This window comes from Uloborus diversus, chromosome 5 (genome assembly GCF_026930045.1).
Source record: "Uloborus diversus isolate 005 chromosome 5, Udiv.v.3.1, whole genome shotgun sequence".
Classification (NCBI taxonomy): domain Eukaryota; kingdom Metazoa; phylum Arthropoda; class Arachnida; order Araneae; family Uloboridae; genus Uloborus; species Uloborus diversus.
Genome location: NC_072735.1, coordinates 42,068,642 through 42,089,846, shown reverse-complemented (window position 1 = coordinate 42,089,846; position 21,205 = coordinate 42,068,642). Strand labels below are relative to the sequence as shown.

Sequence of the window (21,205 nt, the reverse complement as noted above, 5' to 3'; positions counted from 1 at the left end):
GAACAACATTGAAATTAACTCTTTCGCTTATCTTGCCCCGTTTTGGAGATAAGAACTTCAATTCTGAGTTTCGCCATCAGATGGCACTGTAAGAATCTTCATTCTGTTTCACATCGTAAATTAAAATACTCTACTTTCATGACTATAGCTTTCGCTATTAGGGCTTAGTGTGCATCCTGTATACTTTGTGCTTGGCTAGTTTTATTTTCTTCGCTTTTTTAATTTTTTTTCAATTTTAATCATACAATCATATAATGCTGTAGAATGATATGATGTGCGATTGGTTTATGGATATGTATTGATATCTTTAAGGGAACAAGGGACTTTTGAATTTTACTTTTCAATTTTATAATTTTACACCATGTATTTGAAGTAATAGAACAAAAATAATATTTTCATATCAATATTAGACATTTTAAATGTTAATTTAAAAATTTTAGGGTTAAAAAATGTGTTTTGTGAGGCATATGGAACGCAACATGGGCAGAATTGAAAACACTCCAGGCGCAATTCATGTAAACGAAAACCAACAATATTTTTTTTTCCAGATGTAGTTTATCCGTATGAACATAAATGGGCATTGAATTCAATCTATGTGCGTATATAAACTAGAAAAAAAAAAGCAAATTATGAATAGAATTTTACGTTTTTTTAATACGTATGCTACTTTGCTAACAGCGGATAAATAGTAAATTTTTGTATTTGGGTAAAGTAATGACCAGTTTTATGAAGTATAAGACTGTTAATGTGCTCAAAAAATTTTGAAGCGATACAGTGAAAAATAATGCGGTGGGAGCATTTCGAGCCAAAAATGATGATTAAAAACGTGTAAACAAAAATCAGCTGATACTTTTATCCCTTTAAATACCACGCCCCCCTTTTTTAAAAATGTAAATAAAATGCGTAAAAATCATAATATCGCAAAAATGAAAATGGATTATCAAAGCTGGTACTAAGCTCTATTTTTTTTGGCGCAAAAGCAATTTTTGTGAAATTTGGTTGATTTTCCGAATGTATAAGGTCCCTTGTCCCCTTAAGCAGGCTCCCCCTTATAGGGGCCAAATAGACGTCTTTAAGGTATGTGTTACTTGCATATTCCCTTCTCAAAGATTTTTAAAGTGTATATTTGCATATAATTTAACAAGTAATATACTTAACCCGGGAGAACTCGCGGTACTTTTCGTCACACGAACGCTCGCGGTGGGCTTCGTAGGCCCGGAGTGGTTATTTCAGTAAATTAAGTTTGCAAAATAGAAAAAAAAATGTGTTTTCAACATTGAATTATAAATAGATAAACAGCCTCTAAAATACGTTTTAAAAAGTAAGGTTTAATAAAATTTTATGATACATGAATCTAAATCTTTTTCTAAGCATTACTGGTGATCGCTTTACTGTTCTGTGTCAACTTCTTCTTCATCATCTTCATTAAGGGAGTTCTCATCAATTAAAACCTCAACCAACAAGGTCTGCAACCTCTTCATTTCATCTTTGTAGCTTAAAAAGCGATGCATTTCACAACCTCTTCCTTTACATTCACAATCCGTAATGAAAAGCGTGAGCACTCGCTCTGGGCCTCTGAGGCCCGAACTAAAATTTTCTGGGGAAAAGGGGAAATGTACGTTCCTGAAAAGCATGTGGTAAGTATGTAGGTCACCTCGAACGCGGTTACTGTGGACCCCATTCATTTCCTTTGAAAGGGTGATTTTTGGCAGCGTAGTTTTGTAATGACCGGGGCCTGAGAGGCCCGATGCGAGCTCCCGCGGGTTAAAGCAGGTTTTTGATGGCACTCAGTGCTACAACGACTCATCATTTTCTGCAGTTATATTATACTAAAAAGGCAAAACAGAAAACGCCTTCAAAGCATGGGACAAGCTGCTTTTTCACACACTCACAACGCAGGCAAATCCAGCAAGCATATCAGAAGCTAAAATACTAAGTTCCTTTTAAAAAATAATCGGTTTTGAATTTTACAATGCTATTTTATACAAATCGTTCATTAGAAAAGTTGGATATTGTTGTTTCCTGAAGACTAAAAATGCACGTATGGGATCCCGGCAAGAAAAGTGAAACTATTCAAAATAAATAAATAAATAAAACAAAACAGCATTGGAAAAAATGAAAGTTTTACGCAAAAATAGTTAAAAGTGATTTTGTCTCAAATATTATAGTGCGCGCAAAAAACTTTTAATAAGATGGTTGTTTTTTGATCTTCCTGCCTAAGTTAATAATGCATACTTAAAGTTTGAAAATTCTTCTTTTAAGTTGTGAAAATTAAATGATGCGTCTTTATTGATTATATCGATTTCACACCATTACACACTGGTTACGTGGGCTAACTTTATGGGAATTTTGTTGGAAGATGTGTAGGTTTTAAATTAATAACTACTAAATTTTCCCAAAAGTTTCAGATGTAACACTTTTCTTGAAGGTTGCGTTATGTTAATAGATTCAAGGATTTTTAGTAACACTTAGTGGAAGGGAAAATCCTTTTATTTTAAAGCAGAAGTCACAGGGACCGCCATCAACTTTGCTATAAATTGTACAATGCGCTGTTGTGACCAGTGATCTAAAGTTTACAGTACAAACGACATGAAATTTCTGCATTTTTGTTTTTCGTTTTTGCAGTTTAATATTAAATTTTATTATGATTACTTTTTATTTTTGAATAAATTACATATGTAGTTGAAAGATGGAATTGACTCTAAAAGTTTTTTTTTTTTTTTTTTTTTTTTTTGGAGGGGGGGGTTGGTTATGTTTAGAGAATATATATTAATAGTTTATAATAGTTACTTGATAGTTCGCAGTTCAAGGACTTAATTCTTTTTATTAATACAAAATGTTCTTCGTAGGATTATATAAGTGCTAGCGCATTCTTTTTTTTTTTTATCGGAAAACGTTCAGTATGTGATTCGTTTCAGCCGTTACAGAAAGTTCCAATAATGAGCTATTCTTTTTCTTTTTTTTTAACACGAATAAGTTTTTTTGAGCACCGTATAAACAGAACAAAGAACTATCACTTTTTTTTGTTCCACTTTGATCTATCCATGTGATGTATAAAATTACTGAAGTATTTTCATATCTTGAGACTGCAGTGAAGATTAATAATTTTGTTAGTTAGATTGTTTGACATCGGTACTTCTTTTTTCTTCAACGTAAGGGTTATCACGTGTTCCAGTTGACCCAGCAGAAAGATATTAAGCTATAAATATCAAATAAATTGTTGTAGAAATTTTAAATAAGATGTATATTTATATACAGTAACAATGCATAGTTAATTTCATTTTTAAAACTAAAACTTTGAAATCATATATACGCATAAGAGTAAGAAGATTGTGAATGGATTTTTTGAAACAAAACATTCACTAAATGGTTTCGTTCTCTTCGAAGCACAGATGGTGACTTAGAGTAAATCCATAGGAAATTGCCCTTCGAGTCAATACTTTTCTTGGAGAAAACTTTTTTTTCAAAGAACTTCTCAGAATTAAGTTAACAATATGCAGCTTTAGCAATTAGTTTTATTGTCAAAGCCGGTATTGTTTGCCATTTCTTAATTAAATTACGCATGATGCACATAGTAACCTTTGTCTTAGTAAGTTTATACAGGGTGTTTTTTTGGGGGGGGGGACTTTAAAGGGTGAAAGTACACATCAGGACAAACAATATAATGCCAAAAATAAAGTTTACCTAAACGTCTTCCGAAGGAGACAGGCAACATTAAAGTTTCGGGTTTAAAAGTTCAAATGATCATAAAAAACAAAACAATTGGTCGATTCGTTTGCGGTTTTAGCTAAAATTATTCTTTTTATCAGTATTTTCTTGAAGATAAATTTTGATGGTGTAGTTTGAAAAACGCCAATAGAGGATGCTTTAGACTTTGGAGTAACAAACAACTACTTTTACTGCTATTTTTGAATCTCATTAAATGTTTTCTAATGCTTGGACTTAAACTTAAATTTTCAGCTTAAAATCAGAATCATTGGGCATGATTAGGTCGCGCGCACTGAACTGAGTTCAGAAGAATTAATACACTCTGTCACAAAATAATACATTAACCCAGAAGAAAACGAGCGATCTTCACGAAATTTGAAATGAATATGTGGCCTATGACTAGCTAAGGAAATGATTACAAATTCAGAACAAAAGTTTATTTTATTAAGAAGTGATTACAAAATAAAGGTTACAAAACCGTAAGCGTGGTATGGAGTGAAATAGGTTATATGACCACTGGAGCTAAATCAGGATTCACCGTTGAAGATAACATGCCTCCTGTCTGTCACAATCCTGCTAATCAATTGCATCAAAAATCCAATCGACGAAAATCTAATCAATCGCAATGGAAGCTGGTTCGATATACCAGCATTTTTCAGTATACTCAGGATTGTTTTACTTGACACCATCAGTTTCTTGGAAGGTGTTAAATGGCATGGAACTAATGTTAGCGACCTTGTTGATATGGTAGTGGCCGCTCTTATGATGTGGGATCTTCGCGCTCATTTCTGCTTCTAGAATGCCTTAACCGACCGCAATGAAGTGATTCATCTATTTTGTCCTACACTAAGCTACTACCTAAGCTGTTTTCGCTCCGATCAAGAAGGCGGCAGATACTCACGTACAACCAACCTGCTTTTTTGAGACCTACTGCACGTCCTTTTAAAAAGTCCAGCAATCATTCGTACACCTTTAAAATGTCGTCCTTGTCACAATATCATCCTTACAACTCAACAGTTTCGTTTGAAGTGCTATTTGACACATGCTTTCACACTTTGAATCGTACCTATCTGCACATCTTGTATGCGCATAGCGCTCTTACGCTTTCGTCACCGGCAACGAAATTTAAATTATCTCTTACCAAACTACATTTCTGCCGAATTTGTTGGTTGTAGCTCATTTTATTCTTAATGCATACATTTTTTGGTGACATATTGTATTTCAACCATTGAAGACCGTTCAGTTTTCGCTGCAAAATTAATCCAACAATTCAGATTTTGAGTTCAAAATTTAAGTTTAATTTCAATGATTAGAAAGCATTTAATTGGATTCAAAAATAGCAGTAAAAATAGTTGTTCGTTGCTCCAAAGTCTAAAGCGCCCTCTTTATCTTCAAAAATTTTTGAAATTTTTAACCCTAAACTTTGATGGCGCCTATCTCCTTCGGAAGATGTTTAGGACCCTTATTTTTTCCATTATATTGTTTGTTCAGATATGTACTATCACCCCTTAAATTTTCGTCCAAGAGTTCAGTAAAATAACGGGACTAAGTGAATTGGTGAAGTATTTACTCCTTTTTTCGTGCCACCTATCTAGTAATATTTTAACTATGTTTTTACACGAAGGGTAGACCGGTGCACGTTTATGCAGTGCCCTTTTTTCAAAACTAATTATAACTGGAGAGCCAACAGTCATAAGATTGATGCTGCTCTCTAGCACATATTCGCACAAGTTTTTGAGCATCAGTTGAGCTTCGGTCTAGCATGTAGAAATAAAAATATGTTTTCTACCAAGTTGAGTAAATTTTGTGTTGAACGTTTTGAAGCTTATTGGGAATGAACAATATTTAGTTTGGAAAGAACAAATATATAAAAAAAAATGTTATTAATTTTTTTCACGTTAAAAATTCATCCAAACTTGGCGACGGGGCAAGTTTACGCGTTGGTGTCGGAGGATCTTTACACACGTTCTTACGGTGTCTCACTTCTAAACGTGTCCTCACCATTTTTCGAACCGAACTGTCTCAAACCTTTTTTGTATTTTCAGGCTATTTAGTTTTGAAAATCACAATTTATTTTTAAATTAAGTTATAAATTCATATCTTATAAGTTACAATCATGTAGGGCTGTCTTCATGCCCATTCAGCTTTTACCTTATACACTATTTAGTCTGTAATAAATTTGCTTTATTTTAACGATTGTAAGACATTATGTTTAAAACACTAATAGAAACACGTTAGGTGTCAAAATGAATATGCATAAACGTGATCCGTGTCCGGGGCAGGTTTACGCAACCGACTTGGGCTCAAAAATCTTTTTTTTTTTAACGGTTAAAAACACAAACTGAGAGACAACTCAATATACTAATTTTGACTCCTTTAACTGCTTTGTAAAATCGCCAAGATTAAAATTTTCTAAGTTAAAACAAAAATTAGAAAATTCCTTGAAGAAAATCCTTGTAAATGTTCCCCGGTCTACCTTATACTCTATTGCGATCAAGATAAAATTACCTCTGAAAATCAAAAAATATGATAATACAATTTTTTTTTTTTTAAGTAGTCATATTGTAATATTTTGTTTTATTTCTTTTTTTTTTGTTATTACTAAATATTAAAGTTCTTGTTACTAACATTTAAAATATTAATTTAGACAGACTAATATTCAGCGCAGTATTTATTTGTTTAAGTTTAAGCTTGTTTCTTAAATGCATTGTACAGCTAGTCAAGTGCATGCAGGGCAAAGTTGATGGGTTTGAAGTGAAGTAGCTCATTTCATTTACTTATTTATTATTATTTTTTTCATATTACTTACATATTCATTTATTATTTACTTTATTTATATTCCTTCATTTATTAATTCCCTTATTTGTCCTCTCATTAATTTATTTTTTTTTCATTCTCTCTTTTACTACCTCATTTATTTTTTCTCATTTATTAACTTATTTATTTATTTATTCGTTTGTTTATATAAATCATATCCTTTTCATTTACTCATTAATTATTTTATTTACTCGTTTAATTAATCAAACATATCTTTAATAATCGAACCGAAAATATTTAATTAGAAAAATATTTTATATCTGCAATTCGCCCTATGAAAACTATAAATGAAAATTTTCGTTGTTATTTTGGATGCACAAATATACTGTCAAAAATAAGAAATAAAATAATATTTCATGGAACATTTCTTTACAAAATTTATCGTTCTTTCTTTACATACAAAATACTTCAAAACAAATTTGCTACTTGTTTATTTTCAAAAAGTTAATTTTCGTAACTTCCACTTTACTCCACCCCCACGGTACCCTGCATATTATATCTTGATAAGTGTCCATGGAACCAACATTTAAGTCTTAAAAATTTTCAAAATGTGAGATACGCGCAAAAAATGATACGCACGTATTGAGAATGACTGACTCCTGGAGGAGCTCCCGGTCGCATCGGAAATAATAGGTTTATGAGAAGACGTTGGAAAAATGCTAAATGGGAAATCCCATGGGTAACTTATTTCTGTTTTTAAACTAAAGCAGAACCAATTGTAAGCAGAATTTAATGGTGAAAATGAATTCCTAAAATGCATTTTGGATGATTAAAAAAAAAAAAAGAACTTAGGCTCACTTTAATGAAATTAGTATGTCAGTCAGATAAGAAAGTTAGTAACAATTTGTTTTTATTTATCCAAGATGTGCTCTGGGGAAGCAATTATGCCATTAAATTCCGCTTAAAAAAGTCCATACTCCAGTAGGAAAAGTTCTTCTGTAAAATGTATATTTTGCATTGAATGTTAATATAGTGTTATTATCAATTAGTTATTCGTTATAGTTACCGTAGTCGTATTAGTTACCTAGTTATTATTAACTAGTTTCACGGTAGTTACTCGTGGAATCGTCCGATTATGAAATGCCATCACACTGATTGACGTTTTCACAAGTCAGCTGTAGTTGGTTTTAAGGAACGACTAAAACGGATATCGATGTAGAAAAATGTCCGAAAAGTAAACAAACAATATTCACTATATAGCAAAGAAAGTAAAGAATAGCGTGCAATATATTTGACATTAAAAAAGTGTTTGTCAAGACTTTTAACTGCATTGGCATCACAAAAAACTTCGGTTATTATCGTAATTATGCATTTTATGAAAATTCTAGTGTTTTTATAGCTAAAATTAAATATCTTCTTGATTTCAAATGCACTTTTAGAACAGGCACCAGTTTCAGAAGACATAATACTAGCTTAAAAATCTAATCACGCTCAGATGACTCTTATAAAGAACTTGTAAGCTAAAATAAATGCCTAAACTTTAGTTGAATAAAAATTACATTTGGATTATATGTAAGCGAGATAATAAAACTTCACAATAATAAAAGAATCACTTATATTTAAAAAAAACCCTTACTTTTGTTAACATTCATTGGAATGCAACTCATACAAGATAACAATGCAGTCTGAAGTATTATAAGAAAGAAATATTTAAGAAGAAAACAATTGCTAACTATCAAATTGTACTTAAGATCAACATCAAATATTTTACACTGAAAACTCGTAGATATAATGCATCTTTGAGTTTAAAAGTTAAGAAATGGGCCTTATGATTATGTTTCTTTTTAAAAGAAATATGAACGTTAGCTCTTGCATTTAAAACCTGAGTAATCAAAATATGTCTAAGACATTCTAGTTAGAATTTCGATTAAAGAATATTATTACGCTCCGTCTCACAAATATAATGTCTCCGAAGGCGCTTTCTTAGCAAGAGTTTTAAAGTTTTAAATCTTAAAACAAGTTCCTTTTATGCAAATATTTGTTAAGTTCCTACAGTGTACTCAAAGTGATTCTTGCGTTGAACTTCCGAAAAGCCACTTTTAAGCTTTAGAATTTACTCAGCAACGTTAATGTTTAAAGACATTTTTTGATACTATTCATAGTTAGAATACGAATTTTTGCTGTGTGGCTTGCGCACTGATATCAGACGAATAAGGATTGTTTAGAGGATAAAACTGATAAGAATAAGGTATAATTTTATTATTTAAAAAGTTAGTATTAAAGACTTTATCTTTCAGTATTAATACATTTCATCTAAAATGTTTTCCCTCCTCGCTTGAAAAACACAGCTAGGCATTCAAGGGCGAACAAAAAATTCCCTCTGTGCAAAACGTCTACTAATTTCTCTACTTTTGTTTTATACATTAAAACTGCACAGTATTCTTAATTACAGATTTTGTAATTATTAACTGCATGTGTTAGTACTATCTTCTAAGTCATTACATTTTAAAAATGGCAGACCAAAGTGAAAAGTGTCGTATAACCATAATCATTTTTTCAAAGAACAGTAGTTACAAGTAAGAGGCATATAAAATAACACAAAACAGTTTTTAAAAAATCCAATTACTGATTATTTAAGTTCAGCTCAAATGTGACCAGTTAAAAAAAAAAGTACATGACTTGATATGGACATTCTTTCAAAAGTATTTGACCTATATATATATAAATATCTTTTTACATATAAATAAATACCTATATGTTATATGGACAACGTTTATGAGCATTTACTTGTTTATATATAAGGAAAAGATATAACTTGTTGTGAAAAAAAAAATATTTTAAGAGACGAAATACAAACGATTTTAAGATTAGTTCTTCCTATTTAAATACTCTTATGAAATGTTTTTCCCCTATGGACATAAAATTATTTTTCCGCTGAAGACTTGCTCCTCCGTCTAGTAAAAGTTTTTTTTTTCTTTACGTAGATAAAAGTCTAAAACAGTTGTATGGTTGATCATTGCATTTTTAATTGTAATCCTTAGATACATACATTCTTAAAAATCAGTTCTGTAAAGGATCGTAAATTAACGATATTAAAAAAGAGATTACTGCTCAAAAAGCGAAGGTTGAAAATAATACAAAAATGTCTCATTTGAACCGCTTTTAATTCTTAGCAATTAGTTATACATTAAATCCCGTGTTTTTGCTCAGAAGATGACTAATAACTTTTTGAAAATAATGTTATTTCCATGGCGTGCATGTAAAATGAAGTTTTTTTTTAAATACACCAATTGAAATTATTATACTTTAATGTCTAAAAGTTATAATAGTGTACTCCACTAAAATAGTTAAAATCTTCATGAGTTTTTATAATAAACGCGTGTAACGAAGCGCTTTTGATAATCCAGCTCAACCGTCTACTTAAATAAGTTTGTCTGATTATAGAACATAACTGCCTTAGGTTGACCATCTGATTTCGCAATAATTTTCAACAATGATCAGAACTTAATTTTTGCATTGTAGCTTTTGTACTTATTTTAAAATTTACGTAGAATGTATCCATCTTCGGCTGTATTTGGACACATAAAGTAATAAAATGGGTTCTTGATACGAAAGGCTCCTGCGTTTCTTTTGTTAGAAAGTTAGCACAGACATACCTATGACGATTAGCTTGGTTGTTTCTTATAACCATCCTAAATTAATAACATATGTCTTAAAAGAGGTGAGTTTCTAATATTCTCTCACTGCAGATGGTTTCTCCGTTTCGAAGTTAAGACACATAAATAAAAGTAATAATATGAAGTTCAAACGAAATATTCTAAGACAACGGTCTCCAATGATGTATTAAGCATGTAATTAAAATTAATCATTTGAAATACAATGCACTGCTCTACCCTTTCTGCTTGGATGGTTTCTCCTATGCCATGCATTTGCGTTGTACGTTGTAATTGGAAGAGATAATTTTTAGTCCGGGAGCCAGGTACAAATTTGGTCAATCATTTCCTCTCGAACGATAATAGGTGAGAGGCATCAGGGAGTGGTATCAGAACGCCAAAAGTCAGCTGCGCGTCCGTAGGTGGAATGGGCGGCGGTAGCCTCCCAATCATGCAAAAAAAAAAAATAATAATAATAATAAAAACATCCGTTTTTCCTCCCGGCTGAAAATTCGTCAAAATATACTTAAGACAATATCTCGAAGGAAAACAAGAAGTCAGTCGGCGTAACGCGGTGGGTTATGAGTCAACTGGTACGTCTATCATGTAAAAAAAAAATCAATGGTTTCTTCTCAGTTAAGAATTTACCTGATGACAGCTTACATGCAGATATGAATAAATACACAAGTCAGTTGGCTGCACCCCGGTGGAAAAATGGTCAGCTGGTACATTGGAAGTTGAATCGATTACTTCAAAAAGGCCGTAAGCCAATGAGCTCCTGTAGAAATCACGCCCTTTCTGAAATAATCGATTCAGTTATAACGCAGGAGTTAAGCGGGAACATCTATCGCGTACTAGAATGCACTAGCTGACGAGTTTTCCCTCGGCTTACTGCCAGCTGACTTTATTTATTATTTAGAGAAGTATATTAACAATTAGCTTACAATTTTTTTTCTGGGAGGAAGTGACATATGTTAAATTATTTTCGCTATTTCTATGAATAGCGTGTGAAGTAACACACGCTAGCATAGCATGCAACAGTGTTATACAACCTACTGCCTTCGGGCCACATTCGTCCCGTGAATGGATTTGATCCGGGTAGCGGGAAGTTTACAAACTAAATGACCGGCCTTTAGTTGATAATATATTTTCTTTCTTCATTCTATAGAGAAAACTGAGCCCAAAAAATCACTGTTTGGGCACAAAATCACTGTTTAGACTTTAATATTACAACAGCAAAATGCAGTGAGCACAAGCTTTCCTCCAAAAACAGCGAAGTAGAATCGTCTGATACTTCATGACGAAGGTGGAACAAAATTCCTTTTCCTGGAAAACAAGCAATGTTCTAATCGCCTTTCCTTCCTTACAACATTTTAAATTCAAGGACCACATTGTACAGCTTTTGAAGTGAGGCGGGCCAACAAACCAACAATATTTCATTTGAAATGGTCTATAGATCAAAAATTTTTCGGGAAAAAATGTTGGGACCCTCTGGTCTAATCAGTGGAACCTCTGGTCCAGGCCGTACGCCCACGAAATTTTCTTATTTAAGCGACCAATAGTGCGGTTTTTCAGATTATTCTCTCTAAAGAATGCAAAAAGAAAATATATTATCAACTAAAAGCCGGTCATTTGGTTTGTAAGCTTGTCGCTGGCAGGACCAAATCCATTCACGGGACGAATGTGGCCGGCAGGCAGAAGATTGTATAACACTATTGCATGCTATGCTGGCGTGTGTTACTTCAATCTATAGAAATAAAGAAAATAATTTAACATATGTCACTTCCTCCCAGATGAAAATATGTAAGCTAATTGTTAATATACTTCTCTAAATAATTAATAAAGTCAGCTGGCAGTAAGTCCAGGGAAAACTCGTCAGCTGTTGCATTCTAGTAAGCGATAGATGCACCTGCTCCTGTATCATAGCTGAATCGATTATATCAGAAAGGCCGTGAGCTCTACGGGAATCCATTTGACTTACGCCCTTTCTGTACTAGTCGATTCAACTTTCAATGTACCAGCTGATCATTTTTCCACCGGGGTACAGTGAGCTGACTTGTGTATTTATTCATAGTTGCATATAAGCTGTCATCAGGCGAATTCTTAGCTGAGGGAAAATCATTGAATCTTTTTTTTTTTACATGTTCGACCAACCAGCTTACTCATAACCCACCACGTTACGCCAGCTGATATTTTATTTTCCTTCGAGATATTGTCTTAACTATAATTTGAAAAAGTTTCAACCGGGAGGAAATAACTGACTTTTTATTTATTTATTTTTTTACATGATTGGGAGGTTACCGCCGCTCAAATCACCCACGGGCACGCAGCTGATTTTCACGAGGCGTTTTGATACCAATCCCTGATGCCTCTAACCAATTATCGTTCAGGAGGAAATGATTGATCAAATTTGTACCTGGCTCCCGGATTATTTGATTCGTTGCGGCATCTAAGTATTGCTGAGAGTATACCTTTAGAGGCACAATAAAGAAAAATAAACCTGTGCATAAACATAAAAAGAAAATATTTAAATGTTGCTGGTAACTGTTCAATACATACAGTATGATGTTTTCAGTTTTAAATATTTGCGGAAATTTAGCAAAGTTTTTGAATGTTTATGCTGTATTTCTGCAGAAAATATGTCATATTTTACTTCCCGTTGCGTCTTGATGTAGGGGAGATGCGGGCAAGATGGGATATCTAACGTTTAAAGGGCAATAAAACTGAAACCATTGCATTTAAACAATCATATTTATTTCAAAATCTTCCTTTGGTAATCAGTTTTTATTTTTTTTATAATTTTAGGAACAATCATAGCGTAGTTATTATTCTAGAGATATAAAAGTAAAAAAAGCCCCACCACCCCGTCTTACCCTCTGGTTCGGGTAAGATGGGGTACCCCTAGGTGCAAGATGGGGTACAGCATTTCACCTACTTTTCCTGACAGAATTCGCAGGAGAATGTTGCTTCATCGTCCTCATCATCCACTCCAGCACAAGAGCAATGTGCCCACGTACCACAGAGAGAACATTTGATCCAGCCTTCATTGGAATCTAAATAAAGACCGCTGCAGTACAAACAAGGGGTATTTTCAATATCTGCATCACTATTGTTATCCGATGATTTGCGATTATCTATCGTTTTTTTCTTTTTTATGACTCCTCTTTTATTGGGTCTTCCTTTTTTATCCTTCGTTTTCGTCTTCTCCAATTTTAATTGTCTAATTTCTTTTCGTTTTAGTTTATTCTCTTCCGTGACCTGCTTTCTTTTAATCGTTTCTTCCAGTTCTTTTTTATACGGTGACTCAGTAATAATGGCTGTTCTTCCTCGTTTACGAGTCACGCGTGAAGATCTACGACTTGCTGGAAGGGGTAATATTTGCTGTGGACTAACAACAGAAAATGTTGACTGTTGTGGAGTAGTTGGTCTTCTGTCTATTTCTGTATCATCAACCCACGTGGAACATCCAGGTTGAGGACTCGACGAGGTAGCAGAAGTCACCGTAGGTGTCTCGTGAAAAGTAGCTGATACAGGAACATTATTAATGGTTTTGCGAATTGCCTCTGTTTCAACCCCGGTAGATAGAAGTGAGGCACGAGATGTAGTTGCATTAGTAATAGCAGCTTCACTGGTATCCAGCACAGGTAATACGTCAACTTGCTGCGTTTCTAACTCAGCAGGTGCTGTGACTGCTACATTTGTGGTCGCTGAAGTCAGTGTTTGAGTGAGCGGAATATCAGTCACCAACGAAGGAGCAAAGTCGGTTTCAGAGAAGACCGTCGGATCGTAAGGCCAAATTCCGCACTTTTTGAAGCCATTTACAGCTGTTGCCATGGTAGATGTTTCTATGAATGCCTTTCCAAAAATTTCTGCAACTTGCCGCATTGTTACAACCATCCCTGGATTGCTGCGAAGCCAGGTCGTAATTTGCCGATCGTAATAATTGCTCAACGGTCTCATATAAACAACATCGGCGACCTGAAGACGATGAGTTGTATGTGGGGGGAAACATAAAATAATTACCCCATTGGCTCGAGCTTCATCTATTAAATCGATGTTTTTTGTATGGGTGCTATGGCCATCCAATAATAGCAAAACAGGTCGATCTACTGTGGCCCCACTAAATTTCACAAACTGTTTAAACCATCCAAGAAACAACTCCGTGGTCATCCAGCCTGAGTCACTAACAACTCCCCATGCTCCAGGGGCAGCATTAAGCATTAACTGTGGATCCATCCTCTTCCTGGGAAACACCATCATAGGGGGCATGTATTGTCCACTGGCGCTGAAGCATATCTCTACTGTGATTGTAGTACCTCTTTCTGCAGAAGTTAATGCCCCTACTTGTTTTCGGCCTCGTTTTGCTATAATTTTGGATTTAGTCTTTGGTACAACTGAAACACCAGTTTCGTCGCAGTTATAAATGCGGTCTGGTGTAAGATGGTGTTCGTCATAGATATTGCCCAAAAAATTAAAAAATTGATCAACAACTATTCTGTTGAACCCGGCAGCACGTGCAGCAGAAGTGCTTTCGGGTTTTCTTATTGACAAGTCTGGGTGTCTGTTCAAAAACCCTTGAAACCAATCTTTGCCGGCTTCTTGTTTTTGAACGTTAAAAGGATGAACTTTATTATTTTTTACTGCTAAATTGTACGCTAATGCTCTTAAGTCTTTGGCTGTAAGTCCGTAAAGTCTAGTCTCCATGTCCAATATATAGCCACAAAGCTCGTCCTCTTCTTTTTCTGTGAAAACAGGTTGCTTAGGTCCTAATGAAACCTTTACTTTAATACTTTTAGATGGAGATAGGGCCAAGTTCTCCCGAGCTTTTTTTACTTTTCTTTCTAGAGTAGTCTGAGGAACTGAAAATGTCTTTGCTGCTAGCATATACCCCATTTTCTCTTCTAAAACAGCTTTAACAGCTTTTTCCATGCTCTCTTCCGGCCACTCGCCTCTATTTGTCTTTCTCTTGTATGTTTTCACCATGCTAAAACAAACAAGTCCGCCTATGCATTACACAGCCAAGCCACATGCGTATATACAATCACAAACATACATATAGTGCGAGAGATACATTAACATTAATCAACACAAAAGCTCGAACCGTAATAAAAACTTAGAGCGGGCAAGACGGGGAACACATACCCCATCTTGCCCTCATGGGTCTTGATGTATTTAAAAAAGAAAACAAAATAAACAACACACAAGACAGAAATAAACCAGTTTTTACCTGTTAGCGTAATATTCGGCGCATGCGGATAAACTCTTATCTCATTTACACTACTATTACTTGTATATTAAACACGTACTAAACGAATTGAGAAAATAAGAAGAAAACTTGGCGAAATCACTTTTGTTTCGATAACCTAAAAAATACGTGTCGCACGAATCACATACGAGAGTGCACCGGAAGCCGTCGTGGTGCCACATCGTCTGTGCGAGTTTGAACGTGTTCGCGGGACTAGAAGGTTATAATAGACCGGGTGCCCCGTCTTGCCCGCCACCCCATCTTGCCCGTATCTCCCCTACTTACGTGCCCAGGTGGACCACGCCTCATGTGCCTAGTTATGGGGTTTTTTTTATACCGGCTATTCTATAGCAAAAATTGTTCCTACCAAGAAAATGTAGGGCAAATATATTTTGTTGACTTACATTTTCCGAAATTTCAAGTTTGAGATTAAAAAAGCAAAATACAGAACAAAAAGTAATTTTGTAATAAAGCTGGTGTTAAAATGTAATTTTGCATTTCTGTCATTAAATATGTACCTTCAAGTAAAATCTAAAAAAAAAAGTTATCTCCATTGGTGGACCAAAAAGAGAAATAAAATACCTGCTTACTTAAATAGTTGATTCTTGATTATTGTTTTTCTCCAAATAAATGTGTCATTAAATAAATAAATCAGTAAAACAATAATTAAATAAAATAATGAAATACATATAATTGATTAATAACCAAAGAAATCGGTAGAAGTAGGGGAGATGCGGGCAAGATGGGATATCTAACGTTTAAAGGGCAATAAAACTGAAACCATTGCATTTAAACAATCATATTTATTTCAAAATCTTCCTTTGGTAATCAGTTTTTAATTTTTTTATAATTTTAGGAACAATCATAGCATAGTTATTATTCTAGAGATATAAAAGTAAAAAAAGCCCCACCACCCCGTCTTACCCTCTGGTTCGGGTAAGATGGGGTACCCCTAGGGGCAAGACGGGGTATAGCATTTCACCTACTTTTCCTGACAGAATTCGCAGGAGAATGTTGCTTCATCGTCCTCATCATCCACTCCAGCACAAGAGCAATGTGCCCACGTACCACAGAGAGAACATTTGATCCAGCCTTCATTGGAATCTAAATAAAGACCGCTGCAGTACAAACAAGGGGTATTTTCAATATCTGCATCACTATTGTTATCCGATGATTTGCGATTATCTATCGTTTTTTTCTTTTTTATGACTCCTCTTTTATTGGGTCTTCCTTTTTTATCCTTCGTTTTCGTCTTCTCCAATTTTAATTGTCTAATTTCTTTTCGTTTTAGTTTATTCTCTTCCGTGACCTGCTTTCTTTTAATCGTTTCTTCCAGTTCTTTTTTATACGGTGACTCAGTAATAATGGCTGTTCTTCCTCGTTTACGAGTCACGCGTGAAGATCTACGACTTGCTGGAAGGGGTAATATTTGCTGTGGACTAACAACAGAAAATGTTGACTGTTGTGGAGTAGTTGGTCTTCTGTCTATTTCTGTATCATCAACCCACGTGGAACATCCAGGTTGAGGACTCGACGAGGTAGCAGAAGTCACCGTAGGTGTCTCGTGAAAAGTAGCTGATACAGGAACATTATTAATGGTTTTGCGAATTGCCTCTGTTTCAACCCCGGTAGATAGAAGTGAGGCACGAGATGTAGTTGCATTAGTAATAGCAGCTTCACTGGTATCCAGCACAGGTAATACGTCAACTTGCTGCGTTTCTAACTCAGCAGGTGCTGTGACTGCTACATCTGTGGTCGCTGAAGTCAGTGTTTGAGTGAGCGGAATATCAGTCACCAACGAAGGAGCAAAGTCGGTTTCAGAGAAGACCGTCGGATCGAAAGGCCAAATTCCGCACTTTTTGAAGCCATTTACAGCTGTTGCCATGGTAGATGTTTCTATGAATGCCTTTCCAAAAATTTCTGCAACTTGCCGCATTGTTACAACCATCCCTGGATTGCTGCGAAGCCAGGTCGTAATTTGCCGATCGTAATAATTGCTCAACGGTCTCATATAAACAACATCGGCGACCTGAAGACGATGAGTTGCATGTGGGGGGAAACATAAAATAATTACCCCATTGGCTCGAGCTTCATCTATTAAATCGATGTTTTTTGTATGGGTGCTATGGCCATCCAATAATAGCAAAACAGGTCGATCTACTGTGGCCCCACTAAATTTCACAAACTGTTTAAACCATCCAAGAAACAACTCCGTGGTCATCCAGCCTGAGTCACTAACAACTCCCCATGCTCCAGGGGCAGCATTAAGCATTAACTGTGGATCCATCCTCTTCCTGGGAAACACCATCATAGGGGGCATGTATTGTCCACTGGCGCTGAAGCATATCTCTACTGTGATTGTAGTACCTCTTTCTGCAGAAGTTAATGCCCCTACTTGTTTTCGGCCTCGTTTTGCTATAATTTTGATTTAGTCTTTGGTACAACTGAAACACCAGTTTCGTCGCAGTTATAAATGCGGTCTGGTGTAAGATGGTGTTCGTCATAGATATTGCCCAAAAAATTAAAAAATTGATCAACAACTATTCTGTTGAACCCGGCAGCACGTGCAGCAGAAGTGCTTTCGGGTTTTCTTATTGACAAGTCTGGGTGTCTGTTCAAAAACCCTTGAAACCAATCTTTGCCGGCTTCTTGTTTTTGAACGTTAAAAGGATGGACTTTATTATTTTTTACTGCTAAATTGTACGCTAATGCTCTTAAGTCTTTGGCTGTAAGTCCGTAAAGTCTAGTCTCCATGTCCAATATATAGCCACAAAGCTCGTCCTCTTCTTTTTCTGTGAAAACAGGTTGCTTAGGTCCTAATGAAACCTTTACTTTAACACTTTTAGATGGAGATAGGGCCAAGTTCTCCCGAGCTTTTTTTACTTTTCTTTCTAGAGTAGTCTGAGGAACTGAAAATGTCTTTGCTGCTAGCATATACCCCATTTTCTCTTCTAAAACAGCTTTTTCCATGCTCTCTTCCGGCCACTCGCCTCTATTTGTCTTTCTCTTGTATGTTTTCACCATGCTAAAACAAACAAGTCCGCCTATGCATTACACAGCCAAGCCACATGCATATATACAATCACAAACATACATATAGAGCGAGAGATACATTAACATTAATCAACACAAAAGCTCGAACTGTAATAAAAACTTAGAGCGGGCAAGACGGGGAACACATACCCCATCTTGCCCTCATGGGTCTTGATGTATTTAAAAAAGAAAACAAAATAAACAACACACAAGACAGAAATAAACCAGTTTTTACCTGTTAGCGTAATATTCGGCGCATGCGGATAAACTCTTATCTCATTTACACTACTATTACTTGTATATTAAACACGTACTAAACGAATTGAGAAAATAAGAAGAAAACTTGGCGAAATCACTTTTGTTTCGATAACCTAAAAAATACGTGTCGCACGAATCACATACGAGAGTGCACTGGAAGCCGTCGTGGTGCCACATCGTCTGTGCGAGTTTGAACGTGTTCGCGGGACTAGAAGGTTATAATAGACCGGGTGCCCCGTCTTGCCCGCCACCCCATCTTGCCCGTATCTCCCCTATTCATGAATGAATAATTAAGTAAAAAATATGTGAATGAATAATTACAAAAAAATCTAAACTAATGAAGCAATTAATTAATGTAAAAATACAATGATATATTAATGAACATATAAACTTAATACAGTATTTTTTCTTGCTTTGTTCTCTTTGCCGCGCAAGCACATGATAAGTATAAAATATTTTTAATGAAAATAATAACATTGAATACATAAATAAATACGGCACTGAACGAGCAGAGTACAGAGTATTTGAAAACTGGACGGTTCGAATCAAATGCATGATTCATAACATAGCCAAAATACTGTCCGATAGGTGGTGCTAAAAACTGTGTAAAACATTTTACCACTTCCCGTTTATCAGCTATTTCACTTTCCCTACATTTTCCTAACTTATGATCACTCTCTTTGAGAAATCCAATAATCGCTGAATAGACGAGACTTTTTCATCTTCAATAGATGCAAACATTCATACCTATTGTAATCATATTGCAGAAGCAAACGTTTTGTAACTTCTCTCGGTTAACTTTAATCTGGTCTGTTGGTACAAAACTAGTGATTTTTCCTGGGAGTCATACCAAGCATTTTCATTTTAATTCCAAAAGAGATGCGAAATAATAACTTGGAAATATTTATTTTACTCCTCCCTCCTCTCGACCCTGCCGACGATAATACATTTAATTGAACTGTAGTATAATTAAATCTATGTATGTATATACGTGCAGATAAAATCAGTGCTTTTACAAGAGATCTTCCAAGGTATCGCAAGTCTTTTAGCCAGACTAAAAAAAATTGGAAAAATAAAAAAACTCATAAAGTTATGAATAACTTTGCTTACTAAACAATAAAGTTTACACTTAAATATAGTATAACTTTAGATGATAAATTTAAAGACAAAACTATTAGAAATAATTAAAAAAAAATCAGTTTTTTAAGTTAGAAATGTTTAAAGTAACGACAGCACTACTTAATTCGCTGTACGAACTTTTTGCTTTTTCGAATTTTTCTTTAAAAAATAATCATAGTACGTTTTTCTTCAATTTATTAAACCTTTTATCATTTAAGTACTCTTTGGAAGATAGGTTACGTTACAGTTAAATCTCGTTACAGCAATTCAAGCAACGGACGGGTGATGAAAACAGAATTGAGCATTTATTTCGTTAAAACGAATAGCTGTGTTACTACTCGCTGGAATGAGATTTTACTATACTTAACATGAGAAAATATAAACTTGTTAAAATAAGAGTTTTCGTTACATTTTGAAAACTATCGTTTGACGCAGTACATCCTATTTCGGCTCTTGCGCCATTAAAACCAATAGAACGACAAATAGCTTTCGGATATATATATATATATATATATAGTTTTAAGAACTAGAGAAATGAGTTGATACGTACTTTTGAATACTAAATTAGAATGAATAATTTGTTTTGGACATTCTAACGGACGTTAAAATAACATTGCATTTTTCGAATATTAACTTCATGTACCAGTCGCGATATTGGAAGAACTGCAGTATGGAATGTCGTTGTAAATAGTGTTGACTGTATATTTGTAAGCATGTATGTATGTATCAATGAAAAAACATTATAAAACTTTCTGCTGATTTTTACGGTACGTAATTGTTTTCATTCAATGAAGTGAAAGAAAAGAAAAGGGTAAGGGGACTCTAATTATGTGAACACTAGCACCTGCATCGGAAATTCCCGTCATGGATGTTGGGAAGCATAATTTAATTTGAATACTTACGTTGTTGTTATGTTTTTATTTGCGTTCTGGACTACATCATGTTTCTGAGGATTTAATATTCGTTTGTGGAAAGCATTTCATTATAAGAGTAAAGGGAAACTTACAGTCAAATGTATTTAATAAAGCTTATATTAATAAAGCCTAAGTCAATTTTATAAAAAATGCCTTGAAATTATAATTAAGGATATGAATTTTCATGAATTTTTGAGATTATTTTCATCTTTCTCATAATTATTTTAAAACAATTGAGCAATTTTCAAAGCTAGTTGAGCTGAAGTTGCAACAATATTTGAGGCTTTCCATGACTGAACCACTTTGTTAGGTGGTTCATTCGTGGTAACACCGAGTGGTCCATTGATAGCAACTGCGTCATTTTGAATAATCTTATTGGTGTCAGTGCTGTGACGAATAATGATGAAGCATGAAGTATGGGGAATTGTACTTGAAAAAGCACTTTTAAGTCATGTTAACGTTTAATTGATCACTGATATTCAAAGTATGTTATAACTAAATTACAATCTCAATAATTA

The 21,205-nt window shown here is 34.5% G+C and overlaps 2 protein-coding genes across 2 annotated transcripts; both read right to left on the bottom strand.

The window, feature by feature from the left end:
• Nucleotides 1-16,345: 16,345 nt before the first annotated feature.
• On the bottom strand, nucleotides 16,346-17,683 carry LOC129222562 (uncharacterized). The gene has a single exon (XM_054857077.1). It carries the CDS (start codon nucleotides 17,681-17,683, stop codon nucleotides 16,346-16,348), a length of 1,338 nt encoding a protein of 445 aa, XP_054713052.1.
• A 95-nt stretch (nucleotides 17,684-17,778) lies between these two features.
• LOC129222561 (uncharacterized) lies at nucleotides 17,779-18,387 on the bottom strand. The gene has a single exon (XM_054857076.1). It carries the CDS (start codon nucleotides 18,385-18,387, stop codon nucleotides 17,779-17,781), a length of 609 nt encoding a protein of 202 aa, XP_054713051.1.
• Nucleotides 18,388-21,205: the final 2,818 nt, after the last annotated feature.